Source organism: Notolepis coatsorum (genome assembly GCF_963971535.1).
Source record: "Notolepis coatsorum genome assembly, chromosome: 13".
In the NCBI taxonomy this organism is placed as follows: domain Eukaryota; kingdom Metazoa; phylum Chordata; class Actinopteri; order Aulopiformes; family Paralepididae; genus Notolepis; species Notolepis coatsorum.
Window position 1 is genome coordinate 23,637,831 of NC_140177.1, and position 22,153 is coordinate 23,659,983.

The 22,153-nt window shown below is 42.3% G+C and overlaps 1 protein-coding gene across 1 annotated transcript in view; it reads right to left on the minus strand.

Moving 5' to 3' along the window:
- The window catches only part of insra (insulin receptor a), a 163,966-nt gene extending 153,612 nt beyond the window's left edge, over positions 1–10,354 (minus strand). The window contains exon 1 of the mRNA XM_084327985.1: positions 8,943–10,354. Coding sequence (XP_084184111.1) covers positions 8,943–9,024 — 82 coding nt within the window. The 5' untranslated portion in view covers positions 9,025–10,354. The remainder of the gene's footprint in view (positions 1–8,942) is intronic.
- Between the last annotated feature and the right edge of the window lie 11,799 nt (positions 10,355–22,153).

The window sequence follows — 22,153 nt, forward strand, 5'->3', positions numbered from 1 at the left end:
TCCGCTTCCATTCATTGTGCTAAGCTAGGCTAATGTGCAGCCAGATAGCTTTCTACTGAATGCACAGAGAGGAAACTGGTATCCATCTTCGTTGTAGCTATGCCACGCTTTAAAGATAGGAGTGCGTCACCTTGTTTGTAGAGCTATATCTATATTATAGCTATGGAGACAATACTATAGTCATTTGACACTGACTTTCTTCCGTCGAACATGCAAAAAAGAGATAATTTTTTCATGAATACGTTCGCGCGTTATCCCGTGGTGAATATAAGTATAGTTTAGGAGTGATCCGGGATAATTCATGAAACGCTGAGTTATAGGGCGCTACGTGTATTCTACTATAAGCGTTGGTGTTTCTTGGCTGGACACGCTACTATTTCCAAATCAAATGTATATAATAGGTAGGGCTGCCGCGGTATTGATTTTTCCCTTACCGCACAAATTAGTGAAGCCATTGAAATCGGCGCGGTAACCGCATTTTTTTTTGAATGTAATGTTAAAATTATTTTTTCCTAAATAAACTTTTCGAATGCATTTATTTCTGTGGTAGTCTATTCTTTATAGCCTCTAGTCTAACGTTAAATGTCTATCTTTATTCCAGTGTTGTCATTAAAGACAATGACTTTGCAGCAGGAATATTGGTTGAAAACAGCTGGCTGTTCAGCCTGTTCTTGAAACTGCTGGTCGCGATAACAGATAACGTCATGGAATCGTTTGTTCAAGCCAGTGGCCAGCGAATTAACACCAGCTGAGCTAAAGCAACTGCGCTCAGCACACACACACACACACACACAATATGGCATATCTACTGCTCCAGAACAGAACCAGAACTGACCTGTCCTCGCTAACCGTGACCACTCCGTCTTCTTTCGGGATCAAAACGGCAGCATTTACGGCATCCGAATGCCCTTCGATTGGGTTTCGCTACAAGATCCATGTTTTTAGCAGATTCAAAGCGAAAACTTTCCGTAGCAGCAAAACAAGTTCTGGGGTTCAATCAGAATGTTAACTGCGCAACTGCGAGTGGAAACTTTCGATCACATGGCGTGAAGAAAATAGGCTATACACAACTATAATTATTATAAAAAATTAAATAAAATAAAAAACAGCCGGTGATGCGGTAATCAGCTTGACTCTGCGGTGGGCGTGACGTGATGGCGATATTGCGATAATGCGGTAACCGCGGCAGCCCTAATAATAGGTATTATGTTTCATCATGAATTGGGGGGGGGGGGGGTCGTTTTTTTAATGCTTTGATTAGAGTTGTTCCGATACCGATACCAGTATCGGAAATGCCGCCGATGCTGCCTAAAATGCTGGTATCGGCGAGTACACGTATATTCTAGCCTCCGATCCCATGACGTCATTTATCTCCTGCGGAGAGTGAGGATTATAAAATGAACGTGTTTTAAAGTGTGATGCTGTTTGTCATTTTAACAGCAGATACACTTTCTTAAATTCCATATGCCATTATAACAGTATAGCATTGTGGCTAGCAGCTTGGTAACGTTAATGCTAGCAGAATGAATGGATGTAAACTTTATTTAACAGATTGCAGAATGGGTACAATACAATACGGCTCAATACAAACAATTGTTAAGGGAATGCAGACTGTTGTAGCTTGGACTGGGCTCCTTATAACAATAACTTGACAACACATGGTAGCCGCAGCTACTTGGGACAGCTCTGCTGTAAACACTGGAAATAACCGTGCGGGTCTCTACTGCGCATGGGCATTGGGCAGAACGGCTCTGTATCCGGCTCACGCAGATTACATGGCACCATTGTCGGCGAGTTTTGGCGAGTATCCAAAATGAAAACACCTTTTCAGCGTTGCCAGTAGGACAACGCGTTTTCCTGCGAAAACCGCGTTTCTTTTTAACTTGGACAGCAAACGTAATCATTCAGCAACAAAAACGTTGCTGTATTCCCCAGTGTAACCATGGCCTTAACTGAAACCCATCAACTCAGTCGTTACAGACAGTGAACTGCAGAGTGTAAGATAACAGTTCAATCATATGAAAGACAAAGGCCCAATTGTTAGGTGACTGATGACAGCTGGTATTCAAAATAAAAGCAGCATGAAAACCACCCATTTCCCCCAGCGGATAAGACAGAGTGGAGATTCAGCTCTAGACAGAGTGTCCTGTGGAGATGCAGCTCTAGGCAGAGTGTCCTGTGGAGATGCAGCGCTAGACAAGAGTATCCTGGCTGTCGAGATTCAGCTCTAGTTTCATTCATTCAATCAATCAATTAAACATTTAAAATAATGAAATGCAGACTGTGCTGAAATGGTTGGCTCACAAATCAAAGATTTAAACTGACCAATGTGTGTTCCATGTGTCGGGGGCACAGAAGCTAAAAGCAGATTTTCTCTGGGGACCTTAAAAGTGTAAGCCAATCACCAGAGCGAGTATGATAAGGTCCAGAGTAATGAAGTGATGCAGGGTGGGGGGGGTCACCTATCCTATAGCCTATTTTATTGTAACATATAATATAACCATTACATTACCTGTACCTCCCCTCCTCCATGCTGCTATGACGCCCGAATTTCCCCAAGGGGATCAATAAAGGAATATCTTATCTTATAATGGCTATATACAGAAACGGATGCCAGTGCAATTCACGTCTCTCTGCCAGAGAGGACCACCCAACCTTATCATGATATAAGATACAACGATGGGTACAATAACGGTCACCGGTGATTAATCTAAGTGCAGAATGATATACATACAGAGTCCAGAGGCTTTGGAGTGGAAGCAGCAGTGTGTCTATAACCTACATCTTCATAATCCCAAATGGACAGAAAAGCTCAACTCAAAGACAACTCTGTGATTCACCTGCCCGCCAGGCGCCCCTCCCCCCCACATGTGCTCCTCTTGAAACCGCGACAGTTCCAACCCGCGATATGGAACGGCCTGTTCGAGTTTAATCTCAGCAAATGGATAGTTCCAGCTGTCCCGTGGCCACGGCGACCGCAATACTTTTACAGTGTTGGCAGATTTCATGCCAGTTTTGTTCGCACAAAATAAGCGCCCCGGCCTAACTCAACCCCTCTCGTCTGTCTGTCAGACAGCGGCGCGACTCATACCGACTCGTCACAAGTCACGCCGCTTCATTGAAAAACGATCCACACGAACGGACATTCTTGAAGGCATGAAGGCCACTGTTGACAGTAAGGTAATTATTACCTTCCAAGTGTAAGAGCACAATAACAAGGACGTTTCCTTTTATCAGGGGCACGGTGTCAAGGGTAAAGATCTGAGAAAACAAGACCTCGTTGTCAGCCGCTCGAGTGGTTGAAGTGTCAGGGTTGATGTTGGAGGACGGGTGTGGCGGAGCACCATATTTTTACTAGGGATGCACCGATCCGATATTGGTATCGGCCGCCGATATCACTAAAATAGCTGGATCGGGTATCGGTAGAAAAAAAAAATATATATCCGATTATTTTTTTCTTTAAATAAGAAATAACAATTCAGTACATTTATATCTGTGTTAATTTGTTACATTTAGTTTCACTAAGTTAGGAAAGTAAAGTTTTAACTAAGTCAAGCCTGATGTTGCCTTGCACAAAAGAATGATCCCAGTCTCTTCCACAGTGACAGTGAGGCATACAGTTTATTAGTTGAAAGACGTTTATTTTCTGTCTTTGTTTACAACAAATCAAAAACACACCTGTGATCCTTTACAATCCTTTAAAACAAAATATATTTTAATATAAATTTCTTTAGAAACGTGGATTTTTTATTTTTTTTAACTTTTTTGAAGAAAAAAAATGAACAATAGGTATCGGATCGGTATCACTATCGATCGGCCGATACCCAAACCCAGGTATCGGGACTGAAAAAGTCGGATCGGTGCATCCCAAATTTTTTACCAAACACCCCCCCCCCCCCCCCACACAGTGCCTTTTTTGTGAAGTGAACCCATCAACCGGGACTTTGTTGAGAGTAATAATTACACAATCCATTCTTTTGTATACATGTCAAACACATGCCCGAGACTCCAGTGCACGAGGAGGAGGAGGGGTGTAATTTCACAGTTCCATTACCCGAGATCACCGCTCTCATCGTCGGAGGCTCGTAAATCACCGGCACCTGTGCCTTGGCCCGCTGTACGCCTCCTGGACCTCTTTTTGACAGGAGTGATATTTAACGACGGGCAGACAGTAGCTCCGGTGCGGATGCCTCCTCCCGCGCTCCTGCCCCGATTGACACTTTGTGACAAAAGGATGTCTGTTACCATGCAGCGCGGCGATAGAGATTTACAATACAGATACCGGTTTGACAGCCTGACCATTTAAGATGAAACTCGCGAGTCGCGAGCCAAGCTGAATCAACATAGACGGCGGTACAACGGCAACGAACATGAGCCTCTTCAGCACTGGGTCCACGACTGTGTGGAGTCAGCTCCCAGAAACAATTAGTGTTTTTAAATCAAAACTGAAGACTCATCTCTTCCACAGTGCTTTTCCCTAGGGTTCCGATGTGCTTTCCTTGGCCATTCTATTGTTTTCATTTATGTCTATTTTTATTTTATTTAGTATGCCATGTTAAAGCACCTTGAGACTACATTGTATTTTAAAGTGTGCTCTATAAATAAAATGCATTATTATTAGTAGTATTATTATTAAATCATCATCTCAATGATGAATATCTGAATGAAATCACACAACCGCTGAAGATAAGCTGCATTAGTGAGAGAACTTATGCGACCAACGAGTACTAGTTCAGAAGGTTTCCTGACTTCGACATTTGGTCAAGTCCAACTTATGAAACCGGCCAGCGTTGAGGCCTGAGGTCCAGTCTTCCCCCTGCGCTGATCTCAGGTCTTAGAGGAGCAAGAAGGGGGACCGACAGCAGTTACACAACTTCAGAAGGGGGGCTATGTGAGATTGCCGTTCATTGACTATAGTTCAGCTTTCAACACCATAGTCCCCACCAGACTGGTTGACAAGCTGATCGATCTGGGTCTGAGCTCCACCATGAGCACCTGGATCCTGGACTTTCTAAAAGTGACAGGCCCCAGGCGGTCAGGGTGGGGGGGGGGGGGGGGTCATACGTCCTCCAGCAAAATAACCCTGAGTATCGGGTCCCCCCAGGGCTGCGTTCTGACTGAGCCCCCTGCTGTATTCACTGTACACACATGACCAGGGAACAAAATAAGTACCCGCCAACCGCAGGCAGATTTAAGGTTTGGCGAGTAACAATGAGAATGAGGTCTGCCCGCCACCTGGCGTGTAACAAAATAGTTCATATCGATACTCTTATTTTGAAAATCCTGTGCCGGGTGTCACTTCCGCCCCAAGCGCAGCTCCAGCTATAATATCTATGGCTCCGGCAGCTAGCAACGTTCGGTTCATATCGATACTCTTATTTTGAAAAACCCTGTGGCAACTCGACGAGTCATATCCGCCCAGTCCGTGCCAATGTCTGTGTGGCGCAGGGCGGTCAAGCAGAGGAGCAGGGCTACAGAGCAGTGTGCCTATTTCGCGACCCGAAATAAGTCTGTTTTTTTTTTCTCACAACAGGTCAAATGCATCTAACATGCTTTGCATCGTCGCCATTCCTTTATGCCCACATCGCCCGAAATTAAAGTTACGTTAGCGTAAGCTAACAAGCTAATCCTGATCAGAGGCAGAGCCATAGAGAACAGCAGACAGTGTGTGTGGACTGGGGAAAGGGAAATGGGGGGGGGGGCACTCTCCCTTTCTCCGTGTGTGTGCGTGCGTTTGGAAAGACGATGAAGTCACTAGTCAGGACTCAGGACAGGAGTAGTAAACTGAGGATTACTGAGGATGGACAGATAATGTTGATAATATAACAGGAGGTGCAAATCCAGAGCATGCAGAATAATGAAAGACCCCCACCACCCCAACAACAGCCTGTTCAAGCTGCTGCGGTCAGGCAATTGCCTACGTACAGTCGTACACACACGCTACGAGAACAGAGAGACTCCGGCTCAGCTTCTTCCCCCAGGCCATCAGAACACTGAACTCTCCACTCACAAGTACACAATCATGAGCACACAAACACTCATGCTGCAACCACTTTAAACAATCACTGTAAACAGAATGTCACTTTAAATAATGGAAGTCACTTTAAAAGGAAGGAGGTATTGTAATAGTATAGTTTAGATACTTTAAGTATAAAAATGACAGTTTAAATTGTAAACTGTATATATATTTTTTTTTTTTATGTCTATTTTATTATTGTATTATTGCACAATCGATGCAGGCATGACCACCCGCATTTCACTGTATGCCCTGGTATGTATATGTGACAAATAAACCTCTTGATTCTTCTTCTTGATTCTTGATTCTTTATGATTGATGTCCTCCGAATTCTCGCACAAACCGGTTTGATGACATTGCCCCAATTTCCCCTTTTATACTTCTTGTAACAAGGTGCGGAAGCTCAGGCTTCAGTCCAATTCTTTGTCTAAATTCCCCCAAAAAAACTATTATAGCATAACATGACATCATTTTAGGATATTAGATTCATCATAGAGTTGGAGTTACTCGAGGCTAGACGCGGTGTGAGGAAACACAACCTTGTGAGGTCACTGAACGGAGGAGAAATCTGGCTGGAAAACACACAGGAATATATCTGTCCTCACCTCAATACATTCTTAGTTGACTAGGCTCATTTAATTGCCGACTAATCATTGTTAAATTAAATCGGCAAACCTGTCAAATTGTATTTCCCACAAGCAATCATGGAGAAGGACCTCTTTCAATCGTATATGGTCACAACAAGAGACGTGCTTAGCATAAAGATATACATCATAATAAAAAAAACGAATTAAATGTAAACTACTAATCGTCTAATAATAAGGTCTTGGTCGATTAAGACCAAACCAACCAATTAGCCTAATCGGGGGGAAAAGGGGTAGCCTCTTTATAATGCACTGCTAAACATACACATTAATGCTGCTAAGTGTCCGTTATCATGATATAATGTCTGATAATAACAATAAATAATGACCATCATACTACAAAGACAGCAAAGATCATATGACAAAGAAAACTATGAAGTTCTTGCTCACATAGTTAAGCAAACCTAGTTCTCTCCTACTAAGAGACTGAAGGGGATGAGTGCTGAAAGTGTGACAGACACAGCAGGCTCTTTCAAATACTGTCCATGTCAATACATTCAGACATGGCCTGTGTTTTTTAAACTACTGAATGGATGAACACATTACTAATAAGATTGTAATTGATTTAATGAAATTATTAAGTTAGAAACAGAAAATGAGGAAAATCCGAACTCATTTAATAGCGTTGTACTAAAGCAAATGTCATGTCATACGTTTGTTTGTTTTTTTGTCCAAGAAATGGCAACCAAGTTAAGATTTTAATTATATCAATATTTGCTCAGTCTCTGGCTTAAATATCCTGTTTATTTTTTCCATATAATTTAGAGAATTGCACAGCATAAACCCTTTAGGACAAATGTAACGACAGAGGGACTGAACTCAAATCAATGTTTCCTCCAAGCAGAAAGACAAGTGTGTCATATGTGATCATATCTATTCAGCTATTTTCAGAGCAACCTGAGGTTCAGACAGTTGAGAAACTGAACCAATAGCTGTTTATCACAAATGCTAAAACAATTAGCCAATTCCCCATATGTATAAACTATAAATACATCACCTACCTACACAGTATTACAATTCACAATGACATTTATGATGCAAGCAATTTATTTATTTATTTATGATGCAAGCAATTGAAACAAGCAACTGGTTTACTCAACCCTACCTAGCCTAGGCTATTGAGCAACGGGGTCACTCTGAATAAATGCACCTAATTAAATAATTTAACCGGTCAGATAACCCTACATCATGTTCTCAATACATTTCACACGAATCAAATGAATGATTGCACACATCCTTTGAGAAATGTTGCTTGTGCTGCTGCAGGGTCCGACTGCAGAGGGAGTTCATTCATCTCTCTGGTCATGATGCCACTTGTGAGATGCTGCTCACCACGCTCTCCTGCTTGGCAAAGTAAATATACAAGGGTTTGTCGGACTGTAAGGGAGGCTTATATTGATGTGTTCCAGGCTGCCACATCAATAAAGCCAAGTGTCTGTGCCACAACAATAACAATTTGTTATGTTACACTTCGTTTCTCAAGCCACCTTGCATATCATAGATGTCACAAATGTAACAGTACTATATACCTGTATGTCATGTATGTCCCTATGCCACAAATGTCATTATGTTGTGTACGTCATAAATGTCACTATGGATTGAAAATGGGGGACCCTGATGTAAACAAGACAAAACGTCTTTCTCTGGTCTGCATCCCCTTAACAATTGTGTATATTGAGCCGTACTGTATTGTACCCATTCTGCAATCTGTTAAATAAAGTTTTCATTCATTCATTCACGCTTCGTTTCTCAAGCCACATCTTTGTGGAAGACAAAACATTTTGTTTACAGTTGCTGTGGAGCCAAACAGCAGATAAGTGTTAACCTTTGTCCTTTTCAATAGGGTGACTAACAACCACACACTAGTACGCTTGCGGTCTTACCTACCTTCCTGCCAGCCAGGCTAACTATTGATTGATTGATTGACTATGATTAATAAATATTATATTTATAATAGTGATTCTGAAATCTGGTTAAATCTAGGCTGCTGCTCATGCAACACACACACACACAACTTGTGACACAGGATACAGTACTAAATACCTGTATGTCATGTATGTCCCTATACCATAAATGTCATGTATGTTGTGTATGTCATAAATGTCACTATGAATTGAAAATGGGGGATCCTGATGTAAACAAGACGAAAGTATTTCTCTGGTTTGCATCCCCTTACAAGTGTATTGAACTGTACTGTACCCATTCTGCAATCTGTTAAATAAAGTTCTCATTCATTCATAACTAGTGACACAGGATACAAAGGTGATGGTAATGTTACTTACTCTCTCCATTGGCTTGGTGACAGTTCCATACATTGCAGACAGTGGTCACATACACCACCATCAAGAGAGTCCGGAGCCACATATTGACTCAGGAGGTTGTTAAGTCAATAATATCCCACGACGACGTCCCGGAGGCCAAATGAGAATAATAATCCTCGTTATGGACTCTCTCTCTCTTCTTCAAACTGGCACGAAACGACCACAGGAGATTGGTTTTGTTGTTGCTGCGAGCAGCGAGCTAAACACAAATAAAAACAGCCATCCCGGAAAATGGGCGGAGGGACGAGAGTCCAACGTGTTCTTCAGTCAAATAGCTGCTAACGTTAGAGCCACTCCATTGAAGTCACCACGAACACACGCTGGCTGCTTGCGAGACATATCGCTACCTATTCCATTGTTGTGTGTTAACAATTAAACGTGAACCGAGCTGGCCCAGTTTAATAATGTCCCCCGGCCCCAACGTGGAGACGAGTTGACACTGACATCCAGCCAGCTAGCATTGAGCTAGCAGTGGCTCCTGTCTTGTTGGCTGGTGGTCGGAGCTCGCTGGCTAACGTTAGCTTAGCATTGAGCTAGCAGTGTGCTCCCGTCTTGTTGGCTGGTGGTCGGAGCTCGCTGGCTAACGTTAGCTTAGCATTGAGCTAGCAGTGGCTCCCGTCTTGTTGGCTGGTGGTCGGAGCTCGCTGGCTAACGTTAGCTTAGCTTTGAGCTAAGCAGCTAACTGACGTTAGCAGACGATAGCTCTGCTCCAGGACTCCACAGTTCCAGGCCACAACACAAGTGAAGTTTGTGCCACAGGCCAGCTGCAACTCTCAATAAAAAAAACTCGGTTTATGTAACACTCGCTTGTGGCAGCAACATAAAAAGTCCAGATGTCTTCTTTATGATACGCCTGGTTCGTTGCATGTTGAGACGCGACATTTAGCAATAATTCGGGACAGTCTCTTCGGCTGCTGCTGCTGACAACTCCAGTCAGGGACCGTGGCACGCAGCGTGGCGTCGTAGTGAAAGCACGGGTCGTTGCGCTTCACTTAAAGCAATCTTGACTCTTTAGTTACACAAAGAACAAAATCACAATATTGCATAATTAACATGCGAGGTTAATGTCGAAATGTCGACGTGGAATAGATCCAAAAGTGCAAACTCGCGTCAATGCTGCAGCAGAGATTGCAATGATACTTTCCACTCTCTCTCGAAAAGGCTGTCAGACTTCGCTCGTTCGGGAAGAACGTTCAATCCGTCCTCGTTCTCGTAGAATAACGTGGTCCATGTTGGGTCCCACCGCTCGAGAGAACTATTCCCAACTATATTTACCTTGGTTTGAATGGGAAAAATAAGTACTATGGAGTTTTAAAAACTTATTTTTAGCCTTCCACCACACCAGAGGTATATTGTACTACAGCCTCCCAGGTCCCCCAGGATCCCCGTCTTGCCTGCCTCTCTCCGCCAGTAAACACAGGAGCTGCCAGGGAGCCAGATGGGGGTGCAGCTGCATGGGAAATGCGGACTGGAGCTTGTTATTGGATTACAGCAAACTGTTTAAAGATTCCGCACAATGAACAATCTTGTTTTTTACAGATAGTGTGTTGTGTAGTGCTGATAGACGGGAGTCTGAGGCGGTGTCGTGAAGTCGAAGGTAACTCCTTTAATATTCATCAGCACAACTACAAATCAAATTTATTTGTAAGGCCCGACAACACACGTTAATGTCCCCATGGGCCGGACACGTCTTCTTTAAACAAGAAGAAACATAACAATAAGTCAAGAACAAAACAAGAACACCTAAGGTCCAACAAATTTAAGATAAATACAAATAAATGAATGAGTGCAAACACTCCCAGACGAAGGTAAGGAAAAACTCACTAAAACCTAACAATAGGGAAAAAAGCACCACAGGCAGTGTGGAGGAGAGAAACCTTAGAAGGGCCATTCAAGGGGGGATCTCCCTTCTTAGATGTCGGTGATAGTAGTGTTGCAGACTGACAGTGGTAAGCATGCACTCGTGTGTAGTGAAACACAGATGAGTGCATGCAATAGCCACTGAACATTTTGAAAAATAAAAAATAGAGCAACTGAACATTTTGAAAGATTAAAGATAGAGCTGATAGCGAATCTATTTGAGGCACAGGGGTGGCGCTGTCTTAAAAATCACGGGACGTCCGACACTCCGGTCAACACTCCGGGACAGCAACTCACAGGGAGACAGGGAGGACAGGCGTTAGACAGCTCGCATGATTGTAGTGGGTGGACATAGCAATAGATACAAGTGGTAAGCATATATGTGAATAGATGAAGTAAGCATATTATGTGAATAGAATAGAAGTACTTAACCCAGCAATGAAACCATGTTGACAGACCACGGACAGATGGTCTGGTACAAGATACAACACATTACTAGAAAGCTAAACAGAATGCCAATAGGAATGTTAGAGGTTCTAGAAGGTTCTACTATGACATCATCACCAACGTTCCAGCATGTGCTACTATGACATCATCACCAACGTTCCAGAATGATCGGGCAGACTAAGGTTCTAGAATGTACTGCCATGACATCCACAAACGTTCCAGAATGTTCGGGCGGACCTAATGTTCTAGAATGTTCCTAACAATAGTTCCGTGGGTGAATTATGTACCATTACAATCACTACAGTTGGATGTAAAAATGACCCAAAAATTACGACGAAAACAGTTGAACCAGAACTGTTGTTGTTGTGAAAATATACGACTAAAAGGGCCCTTTGATCTCTATCCCCCTGCCTGGATATCAACAGAATCAAGCCATTTCAGATATTGATTGATTGATTGAAAACTTTATTAACATATTGCAGAATGGGTACAGTACAGCTCAATACATACAATTGTTAAGGGGATGCAGACCAGAGAAAGACTTGCGTCTTGTTTACATCAGGGTCCCCCATTTTCAATTCATCATAACAGACGACATACAGATAGACAGTACTGCTACATCTATACATTTATTTATACAGATATCCAATCTGCTTCCCTGAAAACATTGCATAATCTACTCTGGTTATCCTCTGATTGGCCAATCAGTCAGGCTGTAGGTTGTCTGTAAAGGATATCAACTAGCTATCCCACAACAAGTAATTAAACTATTTTGCTACAATTTAGTTAAAGTCGTAATCCGCAAGATCCCCATTTTTGTCTGTTTAGTGACATCTATTGGTGATAAGCGACCATTGCTGTTGCATTTTGCACTGTATTGACTTGCTTTCCATCTTGAAAATTCATGCTAGCTACTGAGTTATTCTACTATTAATTAGAAACAAAACTGGGGACGTAAAACACATCACCTCTCCTGTGTGCTTGATGATTTTCCTGGGAATGTCCTACCAGACACAGGTGTTTAGAACAGCCAATAACAGCAAATGTAAAACTATTCATGGGTATAGGTAGAATCACTATTGTGTTACATCAATTGGCAATAGAGAGGGGCAAAATAGACATTTATTTATATGAAAATGTTTGAGATTATTACTTGAATTTTAGTGGTTTGATTGATTGATTGAAAACTTTATTAACAGATTGCAGAATGGGTACAATACAGTATGGCTCAATACACACAATTGTTAAGGGGATGCAGACCTGAGAAAGACTTTCATCTTGTTTACATCAGGGTCCCCCATTTTCAATTCATCATAACATACGCAACATACAGATATATATCTTGACATTTCTGACATACATGACATACAGGTATACAGTACTGTTACATTTGTGACATACAAGATACAGTATGCAAATATACAGTACTGTTAAACAGAGATCCTAACAGAAAATATATACATACGAGGGGGAGGAAACTACATTAGGAGGGGGTGGGAGGGGGGTTTGGAAATTTACAGGGGCCATACAGATATACAGATATGACATTTATGACAATACATGACATACAGTACATTTTACATTTACATTTAGTCATTTAGCTGACGCTTTTATCCAAAGCGACTTACAAGTTCTGTGCGACAAGACAGCAAGAAGGGTACAACTCTATCAGCTGAGTAACAATGTTCATCAAAGTGTTGCGTGTTACAGTGTAGGTTAGTTTATTAGGACAAGTGCATGACACAGTAAGGTTAGTCAGGGTTAGACAGTACTGTTACATTTGTGACATACAAGATATGCGAATATGTATGTACTGTTAAACAGAGATCCTAACAGATAATATATACATACGAGGGGGAGGAAACTGTACATTAGGAGGTGGTGGGGAGGGGGGGGTTTGGACATTTACGGGGGCCAGTTTCGAATTGCAGCCTCCCGTAGGTGCTTTTTGAGAGCGGTTTTGAAGGTGGGTAGGGATTCACATTTTTTTTTATGGCTGTGGGTAGGGCGTTCCACATTGATGTGGCATAATTGCGAAATGTGTTTAGACCCTTGTTTGTGCCGAATCTGGGTTGAACATGATTTGTGGAACTCCCTCTGGTGTTGTGGTCTTATATACATTTGCTGTATATTCAGACAAATATGGATATATATATATGAGCTAAATATAAATATATAAAATGTATATATGCTGTATATATAGCACTGTTGTACATGCTATCATACAGAGTATATGGGTTATATGCAGGTGTATATATATATATATTTTTTATGTAACCTTTATTTAACCAGGAATAAGTAGGTATATAGAAGGATTATATGCAGGTATATTCAGACAGCTATGGATATATATATGTGTGTGTGTTTGTGCTAAATATAAATGTTACAAAGGGTCAGATTAAACCGAATATATATATTTATTGCCTGAGATCCCATGTATAATATTTGTATATCGTTTGATATCCCTTGTATATTCTTTGTACATATACACGGAATATCCCTTTACCTGGTACAGGACAGACCATAATATTCGTTCTCCTATTGGAAGCGATCCCCTAGGCGCCAGTGACTTACCCCCTAGAGCTGACTTGAAAGCTACCGACATGACTTGTCTTAACATGCCCGCTTCTGCCCATGAATACGGCTACCGAAAGCAGAGCGGCACTATTTGTCCACCGTACGTATAAATATGACCAGCGAATACAGAACTTCCCTTTCAGTTCGCCTTCAGTTCAGTCTGGTTCAGTTACCAAGTAAAGCCTTACCCACTACGCAACGTGCGGTACAGCAGGGCTCGTATTGCCTCAAATAGAGTCTCGTGTTATCCTAGTACGTTTGTTTAACGTATCGTTCGCTCCTTACTAGTAAAAGCCTTCATTACGAGTCAAAGACCACGTGAAGTGAGTAATTGTGTGTCTACATAAGAGCACTTATTGCCGCGTGCTAATAAGGATAGTAACGTCAAGTTCAACCGTGGACCACTGCGCACCACGGAGGATACCTACACCGGACCAGCAGAGCCACTTTCCGGCAAGGATTATTATTCTTCATTCTTCACCAAGCTGCTGGAGCAGAGAACCGTCTACACCCACTGCTGTGGGATCTACATGCCCGTGACGACATCACTCGAGCCCGTCTCTGTCGTACCAGAGGCTCCACGGATTTCATCTGCGCGGCGCGCACGTTGAGAGTACAGAGGCTGCCTTTCTCCGCTGCTCCAGGGAGTAAGATCGCCTCCGTGGACCCATTGACTTTCATAGAGCATTGCCTCCCTCTGCTGGCTTACAACCGGTAGTACACCCCTTCCCAGAGTACAATAGATCTAATTCCTAATATTCAGTATTGACTTGCCTACGCACATTCTTTGCCTTATAAGCGCAACTAAGTAATGTAATGTAATACTATTTGATGTAATAAATATTCTAAACAAGTATTTGTGTGGAAACCGGGTTATTGTGGAGAAGTTTTCATCATATACCTTTGTACGGTATTGGCCAGTAATGTACATAGACGGTAGTAGTTTAATGATACTAATACTTGATTAATACAGTCAGGGAATTGTACCCCTCAGTTACAATAAATATATACACTGTTGTGCATGCTATCATACAGAGTATATGGGTAGACTATAGTATGAGGTGGGTAGTTAACTGTTATTATTAACTGTTGTTTGGATGTGATCGTCTCAATGTGCCCACAACACAGAGCATGCACTTACAAAGGCAGAAAACATCTTCAGATTGCTCTTCCTGCCACCATTTTGTTCCTTGGAATTGAGCCACAATGACATCTCCATTACCACCACTAACCCACTAGCTACCTGTTTACATCCATCTGTCCGGGCAGCACTATGCAAGATAAGAGACAAACATCTTGTTCAAATAGATAGACCCATATTTTACTGGAATTACAACCTCTCACAGGATTCCTAGGGAAGCAGTGAGCAACAGCGTTAACTTGAATCTATGATGGTTTTCATCCACCTGCATGGGCCCCATTCCCTGTACCAGGTTCAACTAAGTCGATCAAAAGTCCCATTAGCCAGCTTAAATTAACCCGATGATTGAAGTCAGGCTATCTTGGTTTCTCGAAGGCTGATTCGGTCTCGTTAATTCTAACCAGACTTCAGTAATCAGGATAATTGCGCGTGGCCGTTGTACCCGAAAAGGGGGAGGTGTCGATCCCCGATAACGATAGGTTATGACTATAACCAAGTTCTGTTAGTAATGGTGACGCTCGGCGTCACTTCCGCACTGTACCTTGCTTGTGCACGCGCACTGAATAAAAATTCCACAATGTACCTTTACATCCCAATATTCGTCTGACCACACCCCTATCAGCTTACCTTCATAAGCAGGTGTGTGGCCACCTACTCGCCTCCTTCTTCGCTTTCACCACAAGGAAGTGCCTTCGGTAGATCCCCACTTGATCCCCGAAAACCATGATTTTCTAACAAGAAGATATCACAGACAAGTTAAATGCATATCTATAGGCTAATTTTAAATCCCTCGTTGCAATCAATCAGATTATATTTCTTTAAATGTGCCTGCTGGCAGTAGGCTTAATGGAATGAATAATCTAATGAGATCTTGCTAGCGAAAATAATTATTTCAACTCTTTCAGAATAAGTAGATAAAAACAAGCCCAAAGAGTATCTAATTGATACGAATTAATAGATACTTATGAGGATATCTGTACTGTATGCGCTTAGGTATCATGTACTATATAAATACACGTGTTACGGTTTGTATGCGACCCCAACAGCACAACACAAGACAGGTATTCAGCGTCAGCCAAAAAAGGGACGTATTTATTACATACAGAAAATTGCAACACTTCCCCTTTAACAGTTTCACTATTAATCAGGTTTTAATCTGTTTCGGACATCATCCATACATGCATTGAATTGATTAACTTTTGGTTTATACCAGTCATGTTCATCATCAGATAACAGTGCTTGAACAAATAAATTTATTTTCTCAAATTCATTCATCAAAACGTCTGGGCTTCTCTCCCTATTCAGGATTGGAGGCCCAGCCGCCATCTTGGAATTCTCACTCTGTCTCTGTATTATGGGAGAGGGGGATGATAAGGAAGCTGGCTGCCATCATGGAGAACCCCTACCACCCCCTCTACGACGAGCTAGTCAAGATGAGAAGCTCGTTCAGCCACAGACTCATTCCCCCCCGACACTCAACTAACCGCCTTGGACAGTCCTTCATACCAGCGGCCATCAGGCTCCACAACAGTGGGCAGCGACTAGCAGCCTCCAGGCTCCACAACAGGGGGCAGCGACAGCGACTGCTACCAGACATTGACCTGGGACTTATAGGAACCCAAGGAGGACAACCTACACTACCTTAGGCTTACTGCACCCTATGTGGATACTGTGATACTGTGAATAATGTATATTTCAGTGGATACCGTGATACTGTGAATAATGTATACTCAGTAGATAGTAAATTATAACACTACCTCATGCATACTGCACCTTATGTGACACTGTGAATAATGTGAATATTCCTCAGCTAGTCAGATAGTAAATTATATTGACCATATTGATCAAATTGTTTACACTGCCTGTGTTGTTTTTTACTACCTGTATACTGTGTTGTTTTACTACCTGTACCCCCCCCCCTCCCCCCCATGCTGCTATGATGCCTGAATTTCCCCAAGGGGATCAATAAAGGAATATCTTATCTTATCTTGATTGTCGTCACGTGCTGTCTCAGTAATTACCTTGATTGTTGTCACCTGCCTGTGTTTGTGTCACTGGTGCTGATTGGGTCTGCTGGCTGTACTGAGGCCTTTATAGTAATACTTTGCCCCTCTCTCCCTGTCGGTTCTTCAGCAGTGTTACTGGGAACAGTCGTCCACGGGAAGAAGTCGGATATCTCGCCCGTTATCATGATTTAAGTTCTTTGCTTTAGGTCGAGAAGTCGGATCTCTCACCGCCCTGTTCTCTCTTGTTATTTAAGTTGTCCTTCTAAGTATCCTTCCTTATTACTACTGCCTGCTTTACCTGGTACAGTATTGTTATCGCTCAAAGTGTTTCTGATAATAAAAATAACACATATTCGAGAAGAGCAACACCCTCTCCGTCTCCATTCTTCCATGCCATACTTGAACTCAACATTTTTACCTGGATCCCTAACAGTCAAAGGCTTGCAATTGTTCATTCACTTTTTTTTCTTCTTTTTTATCCACTTTTTCTCCTTATTTCCTATTTTTCTCCCATCCCAATTTCGTGTTTCCAATTCTCCCGTCCCCTGTCTTGAACGTTGCTTGCATATGCCCCCCACTGGTCGGTTGTAGGGAGGATAGAAGCCTTGCATCACGTGTCCTCTCCGGTACACGAGGAGGCAGCCTGTCGCATATTTTCACTTGCCAGTGCGGACTCTCATTGGCGAGGTGTAACGTGTAGGAGGCTCACACTACCCCCGTCATTTCCTGTCTCTGCTGTGCAAGCGTCCCCAACCGACCTGTAGGAGTCGCTGTCCACAACGTCCAGATTACCACCCATCGACTTCCACCCGCTGACTCTGCCAATTGAGCCAGTATGACGGCCGGCCCAAGCCGGAGGCAACGCCGACAGCTGGATTTGAACCCGGTGTCTCTGTTCATTCACTTTTCTCAAGTCACGTCCACGTCATCAAGTCCGTCAAACAGCGCATCTCCTCAGACATTTCAGATTCTTCGTAATTCACATCCACAATCCACGCGTAAAGACGCTTCAATTTATGCTTGAATGAAACACAATCCGGGCGCTCCGGTTAAGCAAATACATCCACAGCGGAGAATATGGAACGAATCAGAGCCAAACGCCTGATAGGATCCAAGTTTTATTCATTAAAAATATCCCTGCGGGATTCACATTTGCAATGCTCCGTTATTAAAATAACCACATTGTTACGGTTCACCATTCCCCGCCAAGACTCCCCCTCCTACTCCCCCCTCCCCTCCTGTCATTCCAATGACTCCTGAACAGCCCCCTCCTTTTCACAGACTGCTACCTCCCCCTGCTGGACATTTATCGCCACTACCCCTTGTCTTCCTTCTGCACACCTCCATGATTATTGTTTCCATGTCCCTCTGTGTCCTTCACCTGCTTCTATGTCTCTTGCCCTTCATGTTATGTTCCTAGTTGTTAGTTCCTTGTGTTGTTGTATGGTTGTTGTTATGTTTACTCTGTCTAGTGTTTCAGTCTTTTCTTGTGTCCGTTTCCTTTCTGGTTGTCTCTCTCCCCATGTGTGTCTCGTTTTGCTGATTGCCCTACTGTGTCTCATGTTGTTAATTAGTCTGTCTATATATGTTGTGTGTTTCCTGTACTCCTTGTCGGTCCTTTGTTTCTGTTTGGTGTCCATGTTTGCTGTTGCTGTCTAATGTTCCTGGCTGTTGCTTCATGTTCCTGTTCTCTGTTTTTGTACCTTGTCTGCCGTGAGCCTCCACCCTTTTGTCAGTAAGTGTTAGTGTTTTTGTTGTTATCTACCATCTTTGTTTTCGTCTACAGTTCGTCTCGTTTTGTTAGTGTTTTATTTGTAGTTAGATTGTGTTTGTTTTCCCTACCAGCCCTGCTGTGGTTTTTAGTTCATCGTTTTATGTTTTGCCCTTTGCCAGCCATTGCTGTGCTCCCTTGTTTTGTTACTGAAAGTAAAGCTCTATTTTTGAATACTTCACCCCTGGCTCCACATCTCATTGTGCCTATTGCTTTTCTCCTCGTCCTGTTCTGCGTTTGGGTCCTCCACCAACACTAATCCCTAACACACATAGTGTGTGTCGCGAGCGCCGTATAGCTATGCCGTGCATTATTTAGGACAAAGTCAATCCATAGGCTGAATATGATTTATTATCAGCATTTTAGGTCTATTATTTTACATTTCAAAAGCCCCCTCTAGAAAAACGAAGCACAAAAATTGGCCTTTGTATATGTTAACTGTTAATTGCTCACTAAGGCATTGATATTATTTAATTTCTATCATTTCACTGAGATGTATTCATTACTTCCTAATAATAATATTTCTTATATATAAATAATAATACATATTTTTTTGTTGGGGGGGGGTCCTTAAGGTCCACTGGCCATAAATGTATAATTTATCATCTCTTTTAAAATCTTTTTAGCAGTAGACTACACTTGTCTGCTCGGAAAACGGTCTGCTCGGCCAACTAACCACCACCGCTAACCCTGGAGACAATGCAGCAGGCAGGCTCACAACTAACAGAGGAGTGACCTGAATAGCAAGCGTTGTATAATGAGAGAACAGCTCAATAGTACCAATAGGCTGTGGGTTTAGGAATCCATACAGTACGTCACAAGAGCTTAGGAGATGTCAACAAGACCTTCACACACGGCAACACGTCTCCAGTGACCATACGAATACTGAAGCAAGAGGGTCAGAGGGGAGGGAGGGAGGATTATGCTCACTGTATCAGCTGCATTTCAATAAGTCTCACAGGGTATTGGGGAGGGGAGGGGAGGGAGAGATGTGAGCGAGGGGCCGGTGAGGCGTTACGCAGTGGAGCAGGATGATTTCTATATCTGAACTATAATCCCGTATTGACTGTGCCGCTTGCAAGTGTTGGTCACCGTAAAGCGATCAAAGCAAGCATCAAAGTTTTCCACTTCCCATACTTAGTTTACCATTCACATCACCACCCCCTGACCCTCTTGACCCCCCCATCACCTCATGGTACCAAAGCACCTCAAAGGCGCTAAAAGCAAGATTACAAACATCACAAAACAAACTGGTCAGACTACTGCTTGACCTTACTCCTAGAACCCACCTCACCCCTGCCCACTTTGACTACCTAGGATGGCTTAGAGTAGACGACAGAGTACAGCAAATGGCAATGGGCCTGGTCTACAAGATACACTATACGACTAAGGTACCCATGTACATGTCAAAATACTTCCCAAAGGTCAGTGAATACCACGATCACAACACCAGAGGGAGCTCCACAAATCATGTTAAACCCAGATTCGGCTCAAACAAGGGACTAAACACGTTTCGCAATTATGCCACATCAATGTGGAACGCCCTACCCAAAGCTGTAAAGGAATGTGAATCCCTACCCACATTCAAAACTGCTCTTAAAGAGCACCTACGGGAGGCTGCAATTCGAAACTGGCCACCGTAAATGTCCAAACCCCCCCACCCCCACCCCCTCCTAATAGACAGTCTCCTCCCCACCGTATGTATATATTCTCTCCCCACCGTATGTATATTTCTCTCCCACCCACCCACCCCCTCCTAATGTACAGTCTCCTCCCCACCGTATGTATATATTCTCTCCCCACCGTATGTATATTTCTCTCCCACCCACCCACCCCCTCCTAATGTACAGTCTCCTCCCCATCATATGTATATTCTCTGTTAGGATCTATGGGTAACAGTACTGTATATTTGCATATCGTATATGTCACAAATGTAACAGTACTATATACCTGTATGTCATGTATATCCCTATGCCATAAATGTCATGTATGTTGTGTATGTCATAAATGTCACTATGAATTGAAAATGGGGGACCCTGATGTAAACAAGACAAACGTCTTTCTCTGGTCTGCATCCCCTTAACAATTGTGTGTATTGAGCCGTACTGTATTGTACCCATTCTGCAATCTGTTAAATAAAGTTTTCATTCATTCACCCCCCCCCCCCCCCTTTCCGAATGGAAATGATTAAAGGCCCAGTCTGCGGATGACCCCAATGAAAATAAAAATGTATAAATACTGTAGATACATGTGGGGTTTTCATTCTCTAGTTGATTCACATCAACTAGTCATCTTTCTGATTGACATTGCCATTTTCTTCTTCTACTTTTGTATTATTTATAAACAATAGAGCAACATCAAGCTATATGCTGATTCCTGTCAGGTTAAGAAAGTTCAGAAAAGCGTATTTTCCATTCACAAACCAAACTTTCAAGAATTAATTATATTTATGGTATAATAAATAAATTAATTAATTGGAGCAGGGATTTAAAATTAGTGGATTAGACTTTGTCTGCTTCGACGTCTACGGTATTCTGAGTTTAGAATGTTTGTGAAAAGGAGTTTGACGATGGGAATGTTGCATTGTTTTATTTCCTGAGAGGATTGGCAAAACCCACACACCATTAGCCGCTTCCACCCTTTATTGTGAAAAAACGCAGTGTTCTTTGTCATATGAATTGGTGGGAAAAGGGGGCAGCTTATTGTGTGCAGGTTTGGTACAATACTCTCCTGTTTGGCACCCAGCATCTTCACAGGATATGTCGTATTTATTAAATTTAAATGTCAATTGTATACTGGGAAAGATTAGTAAGTCATACTGGCCAGCAGCATAACTAGTAAGAGTAGGTAAGGGATGTGTACAGATATAGGTATCTACAGATATGTAATAGAATAGAATAGAAATACTTTCTTAAAAAGACCATGTGCAGGTAAATACAGACAGGTATATATGTGGTGAGAATAAATATATATATAAGATAAGATATTCCTTTATTGATCCCTTTGGGGGAAATTCAGGCATCATAGCAGCATGGGGGAGGGGGGAGGGGAGGTACAGGTAGTAAAAAGCAGTGTAACATAATTAACTCTGGGCATAATGGTCAACAAGGTGCGAGATGAGGGTATGTATGCCCTCTTAGTTATATTTGCCCTACAATAATAGTCACAATATATAATCTAATCCAATAATCTAAATCTAATCTAATATAGTCTGAAAAAAACGAAATGCTAAATATATGCAATATATAATCTAATAATCTAAATCGAATCTAATATATAATCTAAAAATGCTAATGCTAAAATATATGATCTGATGAAGTATTCACATATACATGTATGTATATATATATATATATATGGTATATACAGC